Source organism: Zalophus californianus, chromosome 1 (genome assembly GCF_009762305.2).
Source record: "Zalophus californianus isolate mZalCal1 chromosome 1, mZalCal1.pri.v2, whole genome shotgun sequence".
NCBI lineage: Eukaryota > Metazoa > Chordata > Mammalia > Carnivora > Otariidae > Zalophus > Zalophus californianus.
In genome coordinates, this window is record NC_045595.1 from 94,532,241 (window position 1) to 94,550,947 (window position 18,707).

At 36.6% G+C, this 18,707-nt stretch overlaps 2 protein-coding genes across 10 annotated transcripts in view; one reads left to right on the forward strand and one right to left on the reverse strand.

Annotated features, from left to right (window-relative positions):
- Positions 1–3,445, forward strand: part of ESYT3 (extended synaptotagmin 3) — a 49,919-nt gene extending 46,474 nt beyond the window's left edge. For all 3 annotated transcript variants that reach the window (XM_027582701.2, XM_027582703.2, XM_027582702.2), the window contains exons 21-23: positions 521–626; positions 1,457–1,506; positions 1,861–3,445. In XM_027582701.2, the coding sequence (XP_027438502.2) occupies positions 521–626; positions 1,457–1,506; positions 1,861–1,897 (193 nt within the window). In that variant the 3' untranslated portion in view covers positions 1,898–3,445. The remainder of the gene's footprint in view (positions 1–520; positions 627–1,456; positions 1,507–1,860) is intronic.
- CEP70 (centrosomal protein 70) overlaps positions 1–18,707 on the reverse strand; it is a 115,753-nt gene that overhangs the window by 5,301 nt on the left and 91,745 nt on the right. For 4 of the 7 annotated variants that reach the window (XM_027582708.2, XM_027582706.2, XM_027582707.1 and 1 more), the window contains 5 exons: positions 16,415–16,561; positions 16,071–16,239; positions 15,595–15,709; positions 14,464–14,543; positions 1,059–1,325 (listed from right to left, as the gene is read on the reverse strand). In XM_027582708.2, the coding sequence (XP_027438509.1) occupies positions 1,225–1,325; positions 14,464–14,543; positions 15,595–15,709; positions 16,071–16,239; positions 16,415–16,561 (612 nt within the window). In that variant the 3' untranslated portion in view covers positions 1,059–1,224. Of the gene's footprint in view, positions 1–1,058; positions 1,326–10,789; positions 11,508–14,463; positions 14,544–15,594; positions 15,710–16,070; positions 16,240–16,414; positions 16,562–18,707 lie in introns of those variants that run through there. The other 3 variants (XM_027582709.2, XM_027582710.2, XM_027582711.1) reach the window with 3 other exon arrangements.

Here is an 18,707-nt window from a genome sequence, read left to right on the forward strand (position 1 = left end):
GTGAGTATATGACAAAGCTTATACACTAAGATTCCTCTGCCTTACTCCACAGGCAGAAGAGGGAAGGGCCACTATTTTCTACGAAACTCCACTGCAGCTGACTCTTCAGCATCCTAGTCCTTAGCTGGTCAGAAAAAACAATGGAGGTAGGGGTGGAGGTGGTCCCATGAGCAAGCACTGTTGAGAGTGAGAAGGGGCAGCTGAAAGAAAGGCAGCCAGGGTAGGCTCAGAGAAAGTAAGAAACCCCAGAGCACAGTAGTCCAAGGCACTTCACAGAGAGGCAAGCAGTCTCTTAATACGTCCACGGCTTGCGATTAGCATAGGACAGTGATAACCTGTAACAATGATGCACTGAATATCTGCTATGAGCCAAATGTTTTACACGGTCCCCTAAATAGTCTATAGCTTCTGTTTTAAAAGTAGGAAAATGGATCAAACACTCCAGATTTTCAACAAAAATGATTAAAATATGTAAATAAAAAAAAGTAAATCTCACTTTCTGACTTTTTGCATCTTAAAGATTTGAATTTTTTGTTCCCATGGAAGAAGTAAAGAAGAGGTCACTAGATGTCGCAGTGAAAAACAGTAGGCCACTTGGCTCACACAGAAGGAAGGAGCTAGGAAAAGTAAGTACAAGAGGGACTCTTGGTACTCTGTCCCCCTGGCACTCTAACTGGAGTTCATTGGTGGAACACCTTGCAGAAATTCTGATGGGATCATCTGGCTGTTAACCAGAACTGGCTTGGAGGACGTTAGAGACTCATTGGGAGGTTTCTGGGTGTGTGTGTTTTAATATGGTTGAAAGTAAAACATGTAAATTAATATAAACACTATTTTAACAAACTGGAGAATCTATCCAAACTCATCATTGCACAAGTATTTGAACATCTATTAAGTATTGTTTTGATAAATACAGCACTGTGTGAAGCTTGGGTCTCATTATGTCAAGATTTTTGTGGAGACGGGATTTTACTTTAAGTAGAAGTAGAGAAAATATAATCTTCAGGAAGATGCCAAGGACAGACAAAAAGAATGACATTTGTACAATACATTGCAGTTGTACTTTAATATAGACCTTCTTATAATCATCTTTTTAAGATCCTACTTCTATGATGTAGGTGAAATTATCTTCATTTTTACACAGTTGAGGCAACTAGGGTGTCTTGCTTAAAATTACGAATCAGTTCATGAGTAAAGGCGAGTTGTTTTCTCTTTCAGTAGCATTTATAAATTCTGAGGTTTAACTCCAAAGAGCAGTTCACCTTTTCCCAGTACGCTGAGGTCAGTGTCTATATTGCCCTTCTGGAGAGGTTCCATGCTGAGAGCTAAAAGAAAAAGAGTTCCTGCTCAAAACTGAAACCCAAGGAGGCCCTTTTTACGATCAATTCCATTTGTCCCAATATGTTTGCATTTAATGCAGTTTTTGGAAGGAAACTGATTATTTGTGTTTGTTTAGGTACTGATTGACTTATCAAAAGAGGATCTGATTAAGGGCTTCTCACGATGGTAAGTGAGCCCTTTCATTTTATCACATTAATCTGGTACTCAAGACATTGTCTCCGACAGTTGCACATAATCTTTCTCCAAAATTCTTCCTTTTTCAGTACATGTCCACTTCTTTGCTTATCAAGGAAGGAGACACATTATAACCTATACTTAAGGCTTTTCTGCCTGCAGTTCTCACTTACCTAACAGACCTCTATGAGCTCTAGCCTTAATCCTGGCTGGTCGACTTACAAAGGGATGGGTTCTCCCTGTCCCGCAGGGGCCTAGGCTGGCTAGACGAGGCTGCTTGTCCTGATGCTGCCACCACAACACACTCTCGATACTAACACAAGTCCAAACCCAACTGTCTTACAGGTATGAGCTGACTCCAGATGGACAGCCCAGAAGTTGATGAGCACCCTTACCACCTTTACAGTAAAATGTGTACATATGTATATTTTGTAATTTAAATCAGAACAGCCATTTGAAAATACATACATACATTTTTGTGTGAAATTTAAGTACATGACTGGATAATATTAGGGAGAGGTAAACGTATATATAAAAGCAAGTACTGTCCTCTCTCAGTTGGATTTAGTTCTCCAAATCCAGAAAGAAATGGGGGTATTCATACCTAATAAATTATCAGAACCTCAGTGGTGATTTTTTTATGTAGGTAATTACATACCATATAACTTGGGATTTCCCCAAATGTATGTGTCAAAAGTGTCCTGTCTCAGACCTAAGGGGTGAAGGAGGTCTGTTCCTGGAGCAGCTACCAGTATTCCTGGGAAGTGACTGACCAAGGGAAGAGGCTTCTTTTATGGGAATAAAAAATGACCCACACCAAAAGGGCCAAAAGCCAACACTACCTAAGCCCTTCTGGTCCTTCTGCCACCTCTGGTACTTCGCTGCCTGGAAATTTGTTCCTGTATCTACTGTAGAACTAAAATGTACTTTTCTGATGGCAACAATGTTATAGTGATATACCTAAATACCCTGAGTTAAATACTCCAATGTGGGATGGCCTGGCCCCAAACTCCAGCACATGGCATCATTTCCATAGAAAAAAGCAAACCAAACCCCAAGCCCAGGTCTACATCTCCACTCCCAAAGCAGAGCACTAGAGAATGCTGCAGTGTTAGTGCCAGAGGAAAAAGGAGCTTCTTGTCTGTCTCTCAGATAGTTTGGCAATTCTATTCCACTTTTCTAAGACATGGCTGGTTCACCTAAATAGCATTTAAAAGCAAAATATGTAAATTGCACAAACAAGTGCCTCTTTTGCATTTCAAACTTTGTAGCACCAAATATTCTTATCCTCTCTGATGTTATCCTAGAGCTACCCTTGAGTTTGCATCCTTTTCTCTTCACTCGGGCAACAGCCCCTGCCATCAGTTTCCTGTCCCCACCCTCCCCCAGTGCCTTCACTGCTGCTTTTCCGAAGAATGGTAACTAATCTTAAAGTTTCTGTTATGTTACTCTCACTTATAAATTATCTATGATTTCCTGTTTTCTAGACGAATAAAACCCAATCCTTAATTTGTCCTTTAGACCTAACAGTCTAGCCCCCAGTGTTTTACTACTTTATGTGCAGGTGCTCTATTCCAGAATAGTCTATATATCATATCCTGCCTACTCAAATCCTATCCTCTTCAAAAGCCTTGTCTCAAAACCCACCTCTATTATGCCAGTCCACACTGAAATGGCCTCTCCCCCACCTCCTACAGCATTTACTGTCAATGCTGTGGATTTTTTTAGTAATTCCCTGCCTTGTAATATTTAATTTTTAAAAAAGGCTTATTAGATATCTATGAAGGTCACATACTAAGCAACTATGCATATTGTGTTTGAAATTTCATGTTTGTTTACTGTCCATCCAGTTGAAGTTACTGTAATTGATTTTCAATCCCCATCATCCAAGACTATGCTAAGTACATGGTAGATGTGTAATAAAATTTGTTTCTGCTAACATTTCTATTTTGAGTGACAGATTCTCATAACAAAATCAGGCAACTGATGCCTGTCCTGTCTACTTCACAATGGCAATGGAATGCTCACTAAATACATGTGCCTTGAAAATGGTAAAGCATCAGAGACATGTAAGGGAATGCATCATGTATCACATCCTTAATATCAGCAAACCTAAAACAACTTCTGGTTAAGATGGCCAACAAGTGAAAACCTATCCCTTCCTCTTCCAAACACAGAGAAAACCTACTTAAACCAGGAACAGAATTTATTTTAAACATGGCTGATTAAGAAGTAACACACGTAAATTTCCTGGCGATGGTCCAAAGAGGAAATTTAAAGCAGTGTATAGGAGTTGTAGGGGAATTTAAGTGTTGACAGGAACCAGAATTTTAGCATACACTGACAGAAGGCAAGGCTTGTGTAAGGGACAAGAAGCCTGAAAAGTTTTTTTATCAGAAAACACCTTGGCTGCCAATGAGGACAAGGAACTGGCTGTCAACAGTGGGTGGAAGTAGTCAACTAATCTGTCCTACAGGAACACAGGGTCTGAGGTTACACACAACTGACTTGGAATAGAAACCCCAAACCTTGAAACTAATGTGAAAACTGGTTTAGAACCTACAATCACGTGAAGCCCTGACACAGGCAACCACAAAACTAGCCGTTAAGAGTTGCCAGGCCCATCCAGGGCACATGTGGGACCCCTGCAGCATGTAATTCCCACTAAAAGAAGCTCATGGGAAAATTATAAAATAAAATTGGAATTTTAAAAATATAAAACACACGAGAACATCAAACTGAAAAATGGCCATAAGATGTATTTCAGCAAGAAAGAAAGTATAATATTCAGAAGTGGTACATGGGAAACAATGGGGAGCAAAGAAATCCACAAAGTGTTAACCTAAGTCTTGACTGCTTACAAAATATAAACAGGCAAGCAACCAAAAGTTTTTGCAAAAACTGGGTTCAAAAACACATGGCACTAAAATGCTGGTATTAACATTTAAAAAGGGACAAGAGCCTGGTTCAGTGGAAAGTTAAAGTGATCAGGTCGTTATTTAGGAAACTAAAGGTAGTTTTATATTTTAAAAATAAATTATAGATAAATTTGGGTCAGTTACTATCTTATCACCTCTCGGCTCCAAATCAACCCATCTTTGCCGTCCTTTGATGATTCAGGAGACACCACACTTGTCTCTGCCAGGGGGCTTGATGTCAGCCTTTCCCAGTACAGGGCATTGGAGAGACACTTGCAAGGCCAGAGGAGCAAGAAAAAGGGGCTTTTCTTTTTTCTACTAATGTGCTATTTTCCATGGCAGCTAGCTGGTTGTTGTGTGGAGGCTGTTCTCCGACACGGAAGCACCCCTCACAGTTTCCTTGGCTCATGTCCTTGGGCTCTGCCACCATAACCATGGCCTTCATGGTTCAGCACCAGCCAGCAAGTTGGGTTGTTTCATCTTGTTTCGTTTTTTGTTTTGTTTTGTTTTGTTTTTGCCACAAGTAGGCTTCTTCCTACTTCCTTCTTCCGCCAAACCTCTCCTCAAAGTTTTCAATCTCAGCCTAGTTGGAAGGCATTCTTCCAAATTTCACAATTTCTTTCTTCACTCTCCTTTATCCCTGAGGGTAGTATCTACTTTCTGCAGTTGCCATTCTGTACCTCCTAGAGTCCTCTTTTATCCCCTTTCATAGTAGTTAACTACTTTTTACTAATTAGCAATTCTTGTTTTAAATTTTCCTGTTAGCTACATATGCAACGTGGTTTGTCTGCTGATTGGACCCTAAGCATATATTTAAAATTTTAAGATAATCAATAAAATAGAGTAACAATAGAAAAATCAATAGAGCTGAACTATAAAACTTCTAAATCAACAGTGGAGAAGAAAAAGTAATAGAGAAAAATCCACCCCCCCCAAAAATAAAGAAAAAAAGTACAGGAAAAAATTGATAATTAGGAAAAAACCAAAGAAGTTGGTCAAAAGACCTCTAAATATATTTACAATCACAATAAACCCACTACTAAAGCCTAGAATGTCAAATGATGCTGGGAAAACTGGACAGCTACAGGCAAAAGAAAGAAACGACCACTTTCTTACACCATACACAAAAATAATTACTCAAAATGGATTGAAGACCTAAATGTGAGACATGAAACCATAAAAGTCCTGGAAGAAAATATAAGCAGTAATCTTGTTGTTACTGGACTTAGCAACATTATTCTGGATATGTCTCCTCAGGCATGGGAAACAAAAGCAATTAAACTACTGGAAGCACGTCAAAACATAAAGTTTTCTGTCTGACTTGATTTTGGCTCAGGTCATGATCTCAGGGTCGTGAGATTGAGCCCTGTGTTGCGCTCTGTGCTCAGCATGGAGTCTGCTTAAGGTTCTAAGTCTCTTTCTCCTCCCCCTGCTAGTGCATGCTCTAGCTCTCTCTCTCAAAATAAAATATTTTTAAAAAATAAAAATGAAAATAAAAAATTAAAGCTTTTGCACAGCAAAGGAAACCATGGACAAAACAAAAAAAGCAACCTACTGAATGGGAGAACATATCTGCAAATGATATATCTGGTAAGGGGTTAATGTCCAAAATATACAAAGAACCTATACACCTTAACACCAAACAACAAATAATCCAATTAAAAAAATGGGCAGAGGACCTGAATAGACATTTTTCTGAAGAAGACATGCAGAGGGCTGACAGACAAATGAAAAGATGCTCAACATCAGAGGCACCTGGATGTCTCAGTCAGTAGAGCATGTGACTGTTTTTTATTTTATTTTATTTTATTTATTTATTTGAGAGAGAGAATGAGAGAGAGAGAGAGAGCACATGAGAGGAGGGAGGGTCAGAGGGAGAAGCAGACTCCCCACTGAGCAGGGAGCCTGACGCGGGACCCGATCCCGGAACTCCAGGACCATGACCTGAGCCGAAGGCAGTTGCTTAACCAACTGAGCCACCCAGGCGCCCCGAGCATGTGACTGTTGATCACAGGGTCATGAGTTGGAGGCCCCATGTGGGGCAGAGATTACTTAAAAAAAAAAAAAAAAAAAAGATGCTCAATGTCATTAATCATCAGGTAAATGCAAATTAAAACCATAAGGAGATATTACCTTATAGCTGTCAGAATGGCTAGTATGAAAAAGAAAAGAAGTAACAAGTGTTGGCAAGGATGTGGACAAAAGGGAACCTTTGTCCACTGCTGATGGGAATGTAAGTTGGTACAGCCACTGAGGTTCCTCAAAAAATTAAAAGTAGAAATACCATATGATCCAGTAAATCCACTACTGAGTATTTACCCAAAGAAAATTAAAAGACTAATTTGAAAAGACGTAATGTACCCTATGTTTACTGCAGCATTATTTACAATCGTTAAAAGCAAAATTTAAAAAAAGCAACCCAAGTGTCCACTGATAAATGAGGAAAGAACATATGGTATATATACACAATATAGTATTATTCAGCTGTAAAAACAAAGGAGATTGTGCCATTTGAGACAACATAGATGGACCTAAAGAGTATTATGCTAAGTGAAACAATTCAGGCAGAGGAAGACAAAAACCGTATGATTTCACCTATATGTGGAATCTAAAAAACAAAACAAAGGAACAGACAAAGCAGAAACAGATCCGTAAGTAGAGAGCAGGTAGTTGCTAGAGTGCAGGGGGATGGAGGGATGGGCAAAATGGGTGAAGGGGAGTAGGAGGTACAGGCTTCTGGTTAGGGAATGCTTATGTCACAGGGATGAAAGGGGCAGCATGGGAAATACAATTAATGGTATTTTAGTAACACTGTATAGTGACAGAGGGCAGCTACACTTGTGGTGAGCATATTATAATGTGTAGAGTTGTTGTACCCCTATGTCGTACTCCCGAAACCAATGTAATACAGTATGCCAACTCTACTTTCATTAAAAAAAAAAAAAAGACGACTCTAGGTGATTAGACTCAATGTGTAAGGCAAAACTATACTGTTATAAGGTAACATAGGAGAATAACTTTACAACTGCGACTAGGGAAAGACTTCATAAGACACATAAGAACTATAAAGGTAAAGACCAGACATCTCTATACTAAAATTGGGTTCTTCAGTTCAGAAAAAGAACCTAACAGTTGACGCTTGAACAACATGGGTTTGAATTGCATGGGTCCACTTTTATGTGGATTATTTTTTTTATAAATACAGTACAGGACTATAAATGATTTTCTCTTCCTTATGATTTTCTTAACATTTCTTTTCTAGCTTGCTTTCCTGTAAGACTACAGCACAGAATGTACACAACATACTAAATGTGTGTTAACCGACTGCTTACATGATCAGTAAGGCTTCCTTCTGGTCAACAGCAGGCTATTAGTAGTTACGTTTTTGAGGAATCAAAAGTTATACATAGATTTTTGACTGCATGGGGGGCAGGGTGGCACCCCCCAATCCCCACGTTGTTCAACAATCAACTGTAGAGGAAAATGGAAAGAGGACACAGAATTGCAAAAAACATTTGCTATACATATAAATGTCAAATGGCTCATGTCCAAAATATATAACTCCTACAAATCAATATGAAAAGACAGAGTAGTCTGTCTGTAGTCCAACAGAAAAATGAACAAAGGACATATCTAAGCACTTTAAAAAAAGAAATACAAATGGCCAACAAAGGAAAAGATGCTTAACTTCATTAGTAATCACAGAAATAAAAATTACAACCATAATAACAACTCTATATACTACAATGGCAAAAAATTGAAAATCTGACTTACCAACAATTGGTCAGGATGTGGAAAAGTGGCAATTCTCATACATTGATGGTGGCAGTATACACTGGTACAATCACTTTGGAAAACAGTCTGGCATTTTCTTCTGAAGTTGAAGGTAAACACTCCCTATCAAAACTGCCACAATGTACAACCCCCAAAGCCCCACTGACATCATTATCTATAGGAATATATTACCTCTAATTGTAGAGTCCACAGCCTCTGTAGCAGTATACACGAGTGTTTTCCCCTAGGGCCCAGTAATTTTACTTCTTGGATATTGATTCTAGAAAACTTGCACACAAGTGTACAAGGATGCATATAAAGGATGCGTTCACAATAGCCAAGAACAAGAAACAACCCAAATATCAACTGCCAGTAGAACAGACAAACGGACTGTGTAATATTCATAGAGAAATACCAGACACCAATGAAAACAATAACCTGGACCAACAGACAACAACATGGATCAATAGTATAAAAATAATATTGAACCAAAGAACAAACATTAAAAATATGATTCACCATTTCTATACAGTTCAAAAACAGGTAAAACTCAACTATCCTGGTTTAGGCATATACAAAAGTGGCAAAGCTATTTATTAAAAAAAAAAAGGAAGAGACTAACCTAAGTCAGGCTAATAGTTACCCCTTGGGGGAAGCGACATGGGGGGGTATATTTGGGAGTGCTGGTGATGTTCTATTTTTTTTATTGTTGCATAGGTATTCACCATTATACCTGACATTTATGGTTTATACCCTTTTTAGCATGTGTTATATTTTACAATAAACAAAATTAGTAAATAAATGAAAAAGGAAAATATCCAACAACTATTAATTAAAAGAAAGGACAAACCTGCATTCAAGGTGAAATGCATGAGTAGCAATAATTAACTGAGAAGATATTATCAACTATGAGTTTATAAGTACATGTAAATAGGCTTGAAATACATAAAACAAATTTGACAAATCCAGAGAAATTTTAGTATCTCCCATAAACTAACAAATCAAGAAGACAAAAAAACATAGAAATGAAGAAAATTTAAACGATTTAATAGCAGTATATATCAAATAGAGATGAGGCCTTTTTTTAAGCAACATGTGGAATATGTATAAATTTCATCACAGAGAAAATCACAAAGTCTCAACAAATGCCTGAAGACTTGATACCAAAAAAAAAAAAAAAATGTTCTCTGACTACAATGCAATTAAAATTAGAAAAACTAATGAAAAGACAACCTAAGAAACCCTATATATTTTCAGACTTAATACTTCTAAACTTCCACTTTTAACCAGAATGGAGTAACAGAAACTGAATTTACCTTTCTACCTGTACCAACCAGAACCAAAGCAAAACAAAGAACAGACAAAATATATGAAACAGTTTTCAAGACACTGGATATCAGGTATATGTCCATACCAGGATCTGAACAACATGAATGTTTATAGCAGTTTTATTTGTAGTAGTAAAAAACTCAAAATACCTAAAATCTCCATCAGTAAGTGAATGGATAAACAAACTGTGGTATACTCACACAACAGAATACTACACAGCAATAAAAAGGAATGAACTGTTAATAAGTGCAACATGCAAAAATCTCAAAATAATTATGCTGAGTAAAAGAGGCCAGACAAAAAAAGAAATCAATTGTATGATTCCATTTACATGAAATCCCATAAAATGCAAATGAGTCTATAGTGACGGGAGAGCAGATCAGTTGTTGCTTAGGGGTAGGTGGGGGCTCGGTAGGATTACCAAGGGCAAAGAGAGAACTTTTGGAGAGATGAGGTATGTTTAGTATTTTGATTATGGTGATGGTTTCACAGGTATATATGTGTGTGTATCAGAACTTATCAAACTGTATACTTCAAGTATGTACAGCTTATTAGTCAATTATGTATCAGTTAAAATGTTTTAAAAAAGAAGCGAAACAGTAATTGCAGTACTTTACTTATATTTTAAATAATTAAAACTGGATAAAAGTAGATCTGACAGAGTCCGCAGTTCTTCCTCCTAGTGGCACTCAGTGACCCTCCAAAAAAAACTCCGAGGCCTCTGAGGAAGAGTTTGAAAACCTGTTTTAAACTAAGAGCTAACCAGAGGCTCTTAAACTAGCTAACAAAATTTAAATTAACATAATTTTTAAATTACATTTCTTCCTTTCAAGTACTGTTAGATTTACAAACTGCCTCATAGCAAGTTCTTGGAGTAATCTAATCAACTCAGAGTATTTACATTATTGAATATCCAATTACTTTTTCTACTGAACCCTCAAAGACACAGATTCTTTCACAAATTATGGGCTGGAGTTTAGAAATGTAACGGCAGCCTAACAAAACAAAGAATTTTAAATCTAGAAAGAGACTAGGCCTGCTACTTACAAAAGAATGACGAGGGAGGAGGGTGCGGTAACACTGGTCCCTTAAAAAGTCAAGACTAAATATTGAGAACAGAGAATAGGCAGAAGGCAGCAAGAAAAGTATTCTTATATAAAATAAAATGCAGCAAGGCTCAGCCTTGTAAGAAAATATGATTCATTATTTGTGCATAATATAAATAAGTCACTGAGGACACTTATATTTGGAAATTCTTCACAAAAACTTTATTTAAGATTTCATGTCCTTATAAAAAGTATATTACAACAAGATCGCAAAAAGATACTTTTTTTAATGAGAGACTACTATCTACTCATCTATATTAGCTCATAATTCATTTCCTATCCTAACACAATGATAAAACATTTTTTCCTTCTTTTCTTCCTCCTGCTTTGAAAAGGCAAGTGCCATGAGGAATATCTTAATAGAATGTGCCATTTCCTTGCCAGGAAAGCAATAGGTTCTTATTGGCTGAATTCGAGAGAGCCACTGGCAATCCTTGTTCCCAGAATCAAAAAGGTCACTAAACCCTCAACTTAAATACAACCTTTTTATTATTTGCAACCTCTCTGAGTTTCTGTTTTACTTACACACTATATTTTAAAACAGTCTTAAACTCTAAGCACTGAAGAATTGCTTAAGAAATGTTTAAAGGACTTAAAGTCAACTTACACTTTAGCTTACAATGTTTTCTATATGAGAATCTCAAAGTTTATAAAAATATAGATGGGAAGGACCCAATACTAAGAAGGGGGTGGATTCTGAGAGTAAATACATTTATAACCCTGTCTCAAAGCAAGATCAATCCTATAAAATACTCAGAATGTTAAGAATGCAATTTACACAGTAAAAATGATTTGATTTGTTTTCAGTATGAAAGTATTTTTAATTTCTTTACTGCAGGTACAATGGCATCCAAGTCATCAATTTCTGTAACAGGAAAACAAGAATAAGGAAAGAGTAGCTTTATCTAGTGATAGGCTCAGATGAAATGAGAATCTCTATGCAAAGCAAACCTCAAACGCAAAGGCAACAACACTAGCTCTTTTATGCACATGAAATTTTTCTCTAATAGTGATGATAAGAGTGTCACTGATTCAGACACAGATGCTTCATAGGGCATCTGTTTGTAAACCTACCCTATACTTACAAGTATCCTCTGACTCTGATAATAATCTCCCTTAGCAGTGTGCTCTTATTAAGCGATCCTACTGGCCACATTTGTGTTATGTCACTGCCGCTTTAAATCTATGTAATTACATGGGTGAGCCTACATGATGAAATCCTAGGTGAAAGCTGTCTCTTTTCTGGGTCCCTGTCTGAGCACTTAATGATTTCCTCTCCTTAATTCTATTGGGAAAATTTCTCATTAGTAGGATCATTCTTAGGTCTACCTTTTAGGATGAAATATATCTACATAATAAAAAGTGTAAGGCAGGGGCGCCTGGGTGGCTCAGTCGTTAAGGGTCTGCCTTTGGCTCAGGTCATGATCCCAGGGTCCTGGGATCGAGCCCCACATCGGGCTCCCTGCTCAGCGGGAGTCTACTTCTCCCTCTCCCTCTGCCTGCTGCTCTGCCTACTTGTGCTATCTCTCTGTCAAATAAATAAAATCTTAAAAAATAAATAAATAAATAAATAAAAATAAAAATAAAAAGTGTAAGGCAAAGTACAAATCTCAGATGCAATGTGTTGAAGAGCTTAGTCTGGTCCAGCTTACTAGATCAACTAGTTCAGGTTCTTCTCTGCCAGATTCTTTGTGAATTTGATTTCTCTTTCTAAACTGTCTTCTTCCAACCAGCCTGTTAAATTCACTGTCTGAAAGCTCTTGGCTACTGGAGAAGCAAGGTCCTTTTCTCTCATTATCTAGGCTCCAGCACTACAAGCCCCAGTGGCAAGTTCTCTAGATTCTTAACACTTTTTTCTACCTTATTCTGCTGGGCCACTGTTTATAAACTCATTTTCCTTTATATAAAACATGTTTCCTTAGGTTCTACCTCTTTTCCTCCATGTTTAGCTGAATTTTGGTTCCTTTTCCTTTAACCTAAATGTATAGCCCATGCTACTTAAGCTCCTGACTTCAGTCAGAATACTTGTCTAGATCCACTTACAAAGTGTCAAGATATCAGAAAAAAATATAAGCAAGTCTACAACAGAGAATTTGATTCATACCTTGCATCAGAGTAAGATCATGTTATTCCCTGAATCCCATTCTGAAATCACACCTGTTTTCTCACTAAATGAGATTTCTGCCTTATAAATGAACCTTGCAGAGAAGGATCTTGGCTAATATGAGAATATCCTCAGCTAACACACCACTTATATGAGAAAAAGTCCTTCTCCACATCTGGTATTCAGTACAACACTCTGTAGTTGATGCTTAAAATGACATCTAGTAATAAAAACAGTTATATTTGCCAATCAGATTTAACTTTCCCAATGTTAAGTGTCATTTTTAATTCCAGGATTTCAACTGTGACATAAATACAGAGTTCATCTGCAGGGAGACATGGCTTCTTGAAGTAAATGATCCCCCATGAACCATGCTGACTGTCACAGTATCTGAGAGGAAGTTTCTATAGGATTCTAAAATAAGTGCTACCTGCACACCTATTAAAATGTTTATTAATGATGAGAACTTCCCTGTTTAACTGCTACCCCAAAGCAAGTAAAATCATATTATTCTATGAAACTAAGGTCTTCGGGATATGAGGCAACACATTTCTACAATTTAATGTCTCATCTTAAGTTTAGCTTTCAAATTACATTTTCCCTTGCTATGATCTTTTCAAACATATGAGCATGCCTAAAGCACATTCAGTCACTGTCTCCCTTGCTTCCACAGTCTACATAAAACTGACCACAAAACTTCCTTTATGTTTACCAGGCTAGATACTCCAGTCAGATGCTTCTTTTCATTTATTCATTTTCTTACCAAATTTTAATTTACTCATTCCCTTATCTTCTACTAAACCTCATTTCCTCTTCTAATTTAATTTTATTATTTTTTTTATGTGAGCTCTCTGCCCAGTGTGGGGCTTGAACTCACAACCCCAAGATCAAGAGTTGCATGCTCTTCCCACTGAGCCAGCCGGGCGCCCCACCTCTTCTAATTTAATTTCCTATGTCAAGGAGGCATTCTTTAAAAAAAAAAAATCTTTCAAATGAACTATATAGAAAAAAAATTCATCAGTGAATAAATCACTTTAAACCTTAAAAAGTGTTCTTAATAGTAAGATAAATTACTTTTATAGCCATATATAATCACACTTAAAATAAGAGCCCTGAGTTTCTATTTTGCCTATGATTCCTAAGCTTAAATTATGTTTTTCCCTTTAAAAGATGATACTAATAACAAAACCCTCAATCTGACCAAGAATACAAATATCTTTTCCCTTCTACAGATTTATAAATTTATCTTTCTGTCTACAGATGTTTACTTTACATTACTTATCACCTGAGAAAGAAACTTAATTTGTATATTTTAAAAAACACAGTAGGTAAGTTCTATCTTAAAAAAAAAAGAAGGAAGAAAAAAAAAAACTAAACACCTTCACGATCATAAATTCTATGAAGATTTCTCATTAGGCCATGCCAGAGTCAGGGTTAAACTGGGCCTAGCCAGAGTAATACCATTTCTCATTTTATGGTTTCAAAGCAAAGGCAGCCCCTAGCTCTTTAAAGGATATGTGCTTCTCTGTTTTGTAGACCACACCAACCAACTCTAGTTACAAGTTTGGAGTGTATTTCCAGAACTGTTAGTGGTTTTTAGACACTTTCTACCAAAACACTAGGTAAAAGCACTAATACAGCGACTAAGGAACACTCATCCCTCAAACCCACGACATCTTAAGACTCGAAATTTAACCACCACCAACGAAGATCTTACCTAAGATTTCAAGCAGATCATTAGTAAATGCCTGAAATGCTGGGAAAAATTCCTCATGTTCTTCCAGTTTGTTGATAATGCTTTAAAAAAAAAAATGCACAGTTTACACTGAATTTCCCACTTAAGGTTCCTGCATCTGATTGAAGTAAAACATTCTCAAAATGGAAAGAAATTTCCTAATTTCAGTATAAATTTAATAATCATTTACTGCAATCCTTCCTTTTTTAAGGTCTTTGTTCATCTAATACCACTTTTCTAAACAAAACAAAACAAAAAACCAAACTCTTATTAATCAGTGTACACACGTGTCCCAAAGTTAAATTTAACATTCCTAATGTGGAAGACTTTCCATTTAGCTTGAGAATTTTCAAGAGACCTTGCTTTTTAACATTTTCTAAAAATTGTTTTTTATATCCCGTATTCTATTAAACATTAAGAATAAGTATCAGTCATCAGTATAAATGTGGGAAAGGGGAAAAAGACCAATAAGTGAGACGTACGTTCCTTTTAAAAGCATCAAGTATCAGAAAACTCAAGTGTCAGATCTTCCTAGGATACTTGCAGAATATATGGTATGGGTGGTATATGTCTGTGTTCCTCTTCCCATACGTTGCAGTATGAAATTGGGGGGGGAGGGGGAAGCGTTGCTTTAAGTATAGCTATGTTTCCATATTTTAAAAAAACATCAGTTTTATTTTAGAGATGACTAGCTTTTAAAAAAAACCTCATTAACATTTATCTTCTAATCAAATAATAAATACACTGTTAGCAATTACTAAGCGACCTATAGTAGTGTACTAAAAATAGGACTTGTTTATATATTCTGAACACTAACATGAAGTTGCTAACAAGGTGTGAGTTTTTCCATATATAATTTCCCCTGGGAACAGGCTTATAGCAATAATGCTGGAGTCCTGACCCACCCTATGTAAACTTACACGCCCTACAATCTATTTTTATCTTGAAAATGCTTGGCATTCTCTCCATCAATAAGGTGTGAGATTATTTTAGACTGTCAAATTATTCAAAAGATGCTATCCCAAACAGGAAAGATAAATAACTTAGGAAGTTCTGAAAGTCTTTAATTTCACCAATCCAAGCATTGTGGAAGATACTTTTTAAAATAAATACCTTTGGAGGTCTTCAGGTCCCAATACCTGCATAACCTGTTCATTCACATCCTCATTAATCAGTCTACACAATTTTCCAACTGTGTTCACCAACACACACAATGAAGATGAACTATCTGAAAGAGAGAAATGAAAGGATATTTTAAAAAAATATTTATTTGACAGAGAAAGAGAGCACAAGCGGGGGGGGCAGCAGAAGGAGAGGGAGAAGCAGGCTCCCTGCCGAGCAGGGAGCCCCATGTGGGGCTCGATCCCATGACCCTGGGATCATGACCTGAGCCGAAGGCAGATGCTTAACCATCTCAGCCACCCAGGCGTCCCTAAAAGGATATTTTAAAAGAGAATTTCATCATCATTAAATCAAACATTTTATGCTTTAGTCATCTTCAATTTTCTTACTTTTCAATTTTTTAACCTTTTTGTTGATTTATTAGGAATAATTCTTAAATGGGGGCCAGAAAGGCAAAGAGTCATCACCTAGTTCTAAGAGTTCTTGGAGGTTTCTCACAGCATTGTTCATTTCTCCAAGCCTAGTATAAACTTCATTCATTCGAGGATAGACTCCATTTAAAGAAGGCACATCAAATAACTTTTGGAAGTGAGAAACAATAGCTTGCAAAGTTTTTAAGTTTGGCATATTGCTGTCCTGTCCAAAAGAGGGAGAAACAGTTCACATGTTAAAATAATCCCAAGACTTTAATAAAAACTTTAAAAAGAGAGAAAGGATCTTAGTAGAACAAATATCAGTATCTGTATCACTGTCGGTTTTTAAGATAAGATTACATTAAAATGTGAACATTTACATAAGTATTATGCATTACCTTTTCCTTATTTTCAACTTCTTCTAACATGGTATCTACTATAAACAACAGATCTTCAATTCTGATACCTTCATTTTCATCCTGCTTTTTAAAATTATGCCAAGGCACCAGTTCTGCGGATAGTATTTTCAAGGACTTATACAAATCCTTTATAACAAAAGAAACAACATGGTATTATTGACCTTAAAAAAGTTTCCACAATAATGCTAATAAAATATAATTATCCAGGCAGGTTTAATAGAATATAAACCATCATCAATATTTTTTAAAAATACCATTGCCAGCTTAGAAAGTCTGTTAAATTTGTTTTCTCCAGGTAAATATAGGGCTTACAAAAAACATGATATGCTGATTATCTGAAATCTAGATATTTAAAGTAATGATGTTATTTATTAGTAGTATATGTTATTTAATTATTTTTGAACTATTGATGGATAAAAAATATGCTTATCCTTTATATTTTGGCCTTGAATAATTGTATAACAGATTTAATGAGATATAATTCACATAAAATTCATTCTCTATAAGTGTACAATTCAGTAATTTTAATCAGTTTTCAGAGACATACAATCATCACCATTACCTAATTTCAGAACAGTTTCATCACCCCAAAAAGAAATCCCATACCCATTTACTGCCATTCCGCATTCTCTCCTATCCCCAGCACCTGGGTCACTACTAACCTACTTTCTGTTTCTATGGATTTGCCTTTATGTGAAATGCCCAGAATAGGCAAAACCATAGAAACAGATAAGTGGCCTTTTGTGACTGGCTTTCCAGATAAAAGGCCCTATAAGTGGCCTTTGTGACTTGTGATCCTTTACTTAGGATAATGTTTTCAGTATTCATCCATTATAGCATTTATTTCTGGGCAGGTTTTAATTTGAAAAACTAATTTAAAAGATTCTAAATTAAATTAATTCTACTTAATCTTCATGACATTCTACTTAATTCTCTTGGCCTACACAGGTTCTCCTAATTTATTTTAAGCTGTGCACAAAGGACAAAGCTACTGGAAGTTTAAAACCGGTCAAACCGATAAACATTTACTGAGCATTTGCTATGTGCATGGCACAGTGCTTGGCCCTTTAGAACACTGCTGTCCAAAAGAAATGTAAGTCAGAGTAATTTTATTTACTTATTTTTTTAATATGATAGTTGACACACAGTGTTACATTAGTTTCAGGTATATGACTTAGTGATTTGACAAGTTTCTACATGATGCTCTGTTCATCACAAGTACAGCTACCATCTGTCCCATTGCAGTACCACTGTAAGTAATCTTAAATTGCTGAGTAGCCACACTTAAAGTAAAAAGAAACAGGTAACATTAACTTTAATAATATATTTGGTTTAACCCACTATATCCAAATATTATCATTTTAATACATAATCAATATTCTGTTTTTTTCTATACTAAATCTTTTAAATCTGGTAGGTATTTTACACTTGCAGCACATCTCAATTGAGACTAGCACATTTTAGGTGATCAAAAGCTAAATGTGGCTAGTGGTTACTGTATTAGACAGTGCAACCCTAAAATACAGAAAGAAGTACAGGAAATTCTTTTTCCAACTCCTTATTTGAGTCCTCCACTTATTTATCATTCTCCAGTGAATGCCCAGACCTCACATACTGATATGTGTAACCTTTCATTTGTTAAGAAGGCAATTACTATTTCAGCAATTCAAGGCAATGTGTCAGTATCAAATGAATGTTTTAAACGATCAGTGCCACTAGATTTTGAAAAAACAAGTCGGGAAGTTGCAGCATAAATACCTTCATTAAACTAATGCTCCGTCAACAAGGTGCAATTATAAAGAAATGGTCTTCAGTAAAAAGCACACCCAGTATAAATGTTGCTCGGGAATAAAGGAGCAGACAGGTAAGACGAAGAGCTGCTCTCGTCTACTTGGCAGCGACAGGGTGCTGGTGGCATAGTCCACCGAGCCCTGAAAAATCTAAATGAGGGTCTCCTGTGCTCTCCACACTGCTCAGCTGTGCGGATGCAGACGGACGACCAATGTCCTGTCTTTGTACAGCAGGCCTCCGGAGCACTGCGGATGGGAAAGCCACAAGGTACAACAGCATACTGCACGGGAAAAGCAACAGCATCTAGTTTGACTTTCCCGAAAAGGTGGGTGGGAAGACAGAAGGAAGAAAGCAGACAGCTCCTTCGTGCCTTTCCCATCCTTCTCTTTTAAGCCAAATCTAACCTGAGGAAAAAACTAATCTAGGAAGATGGTTGTCCCAACCTTAAAGGCTACTACAATACAGAAAACCTTTCATATGA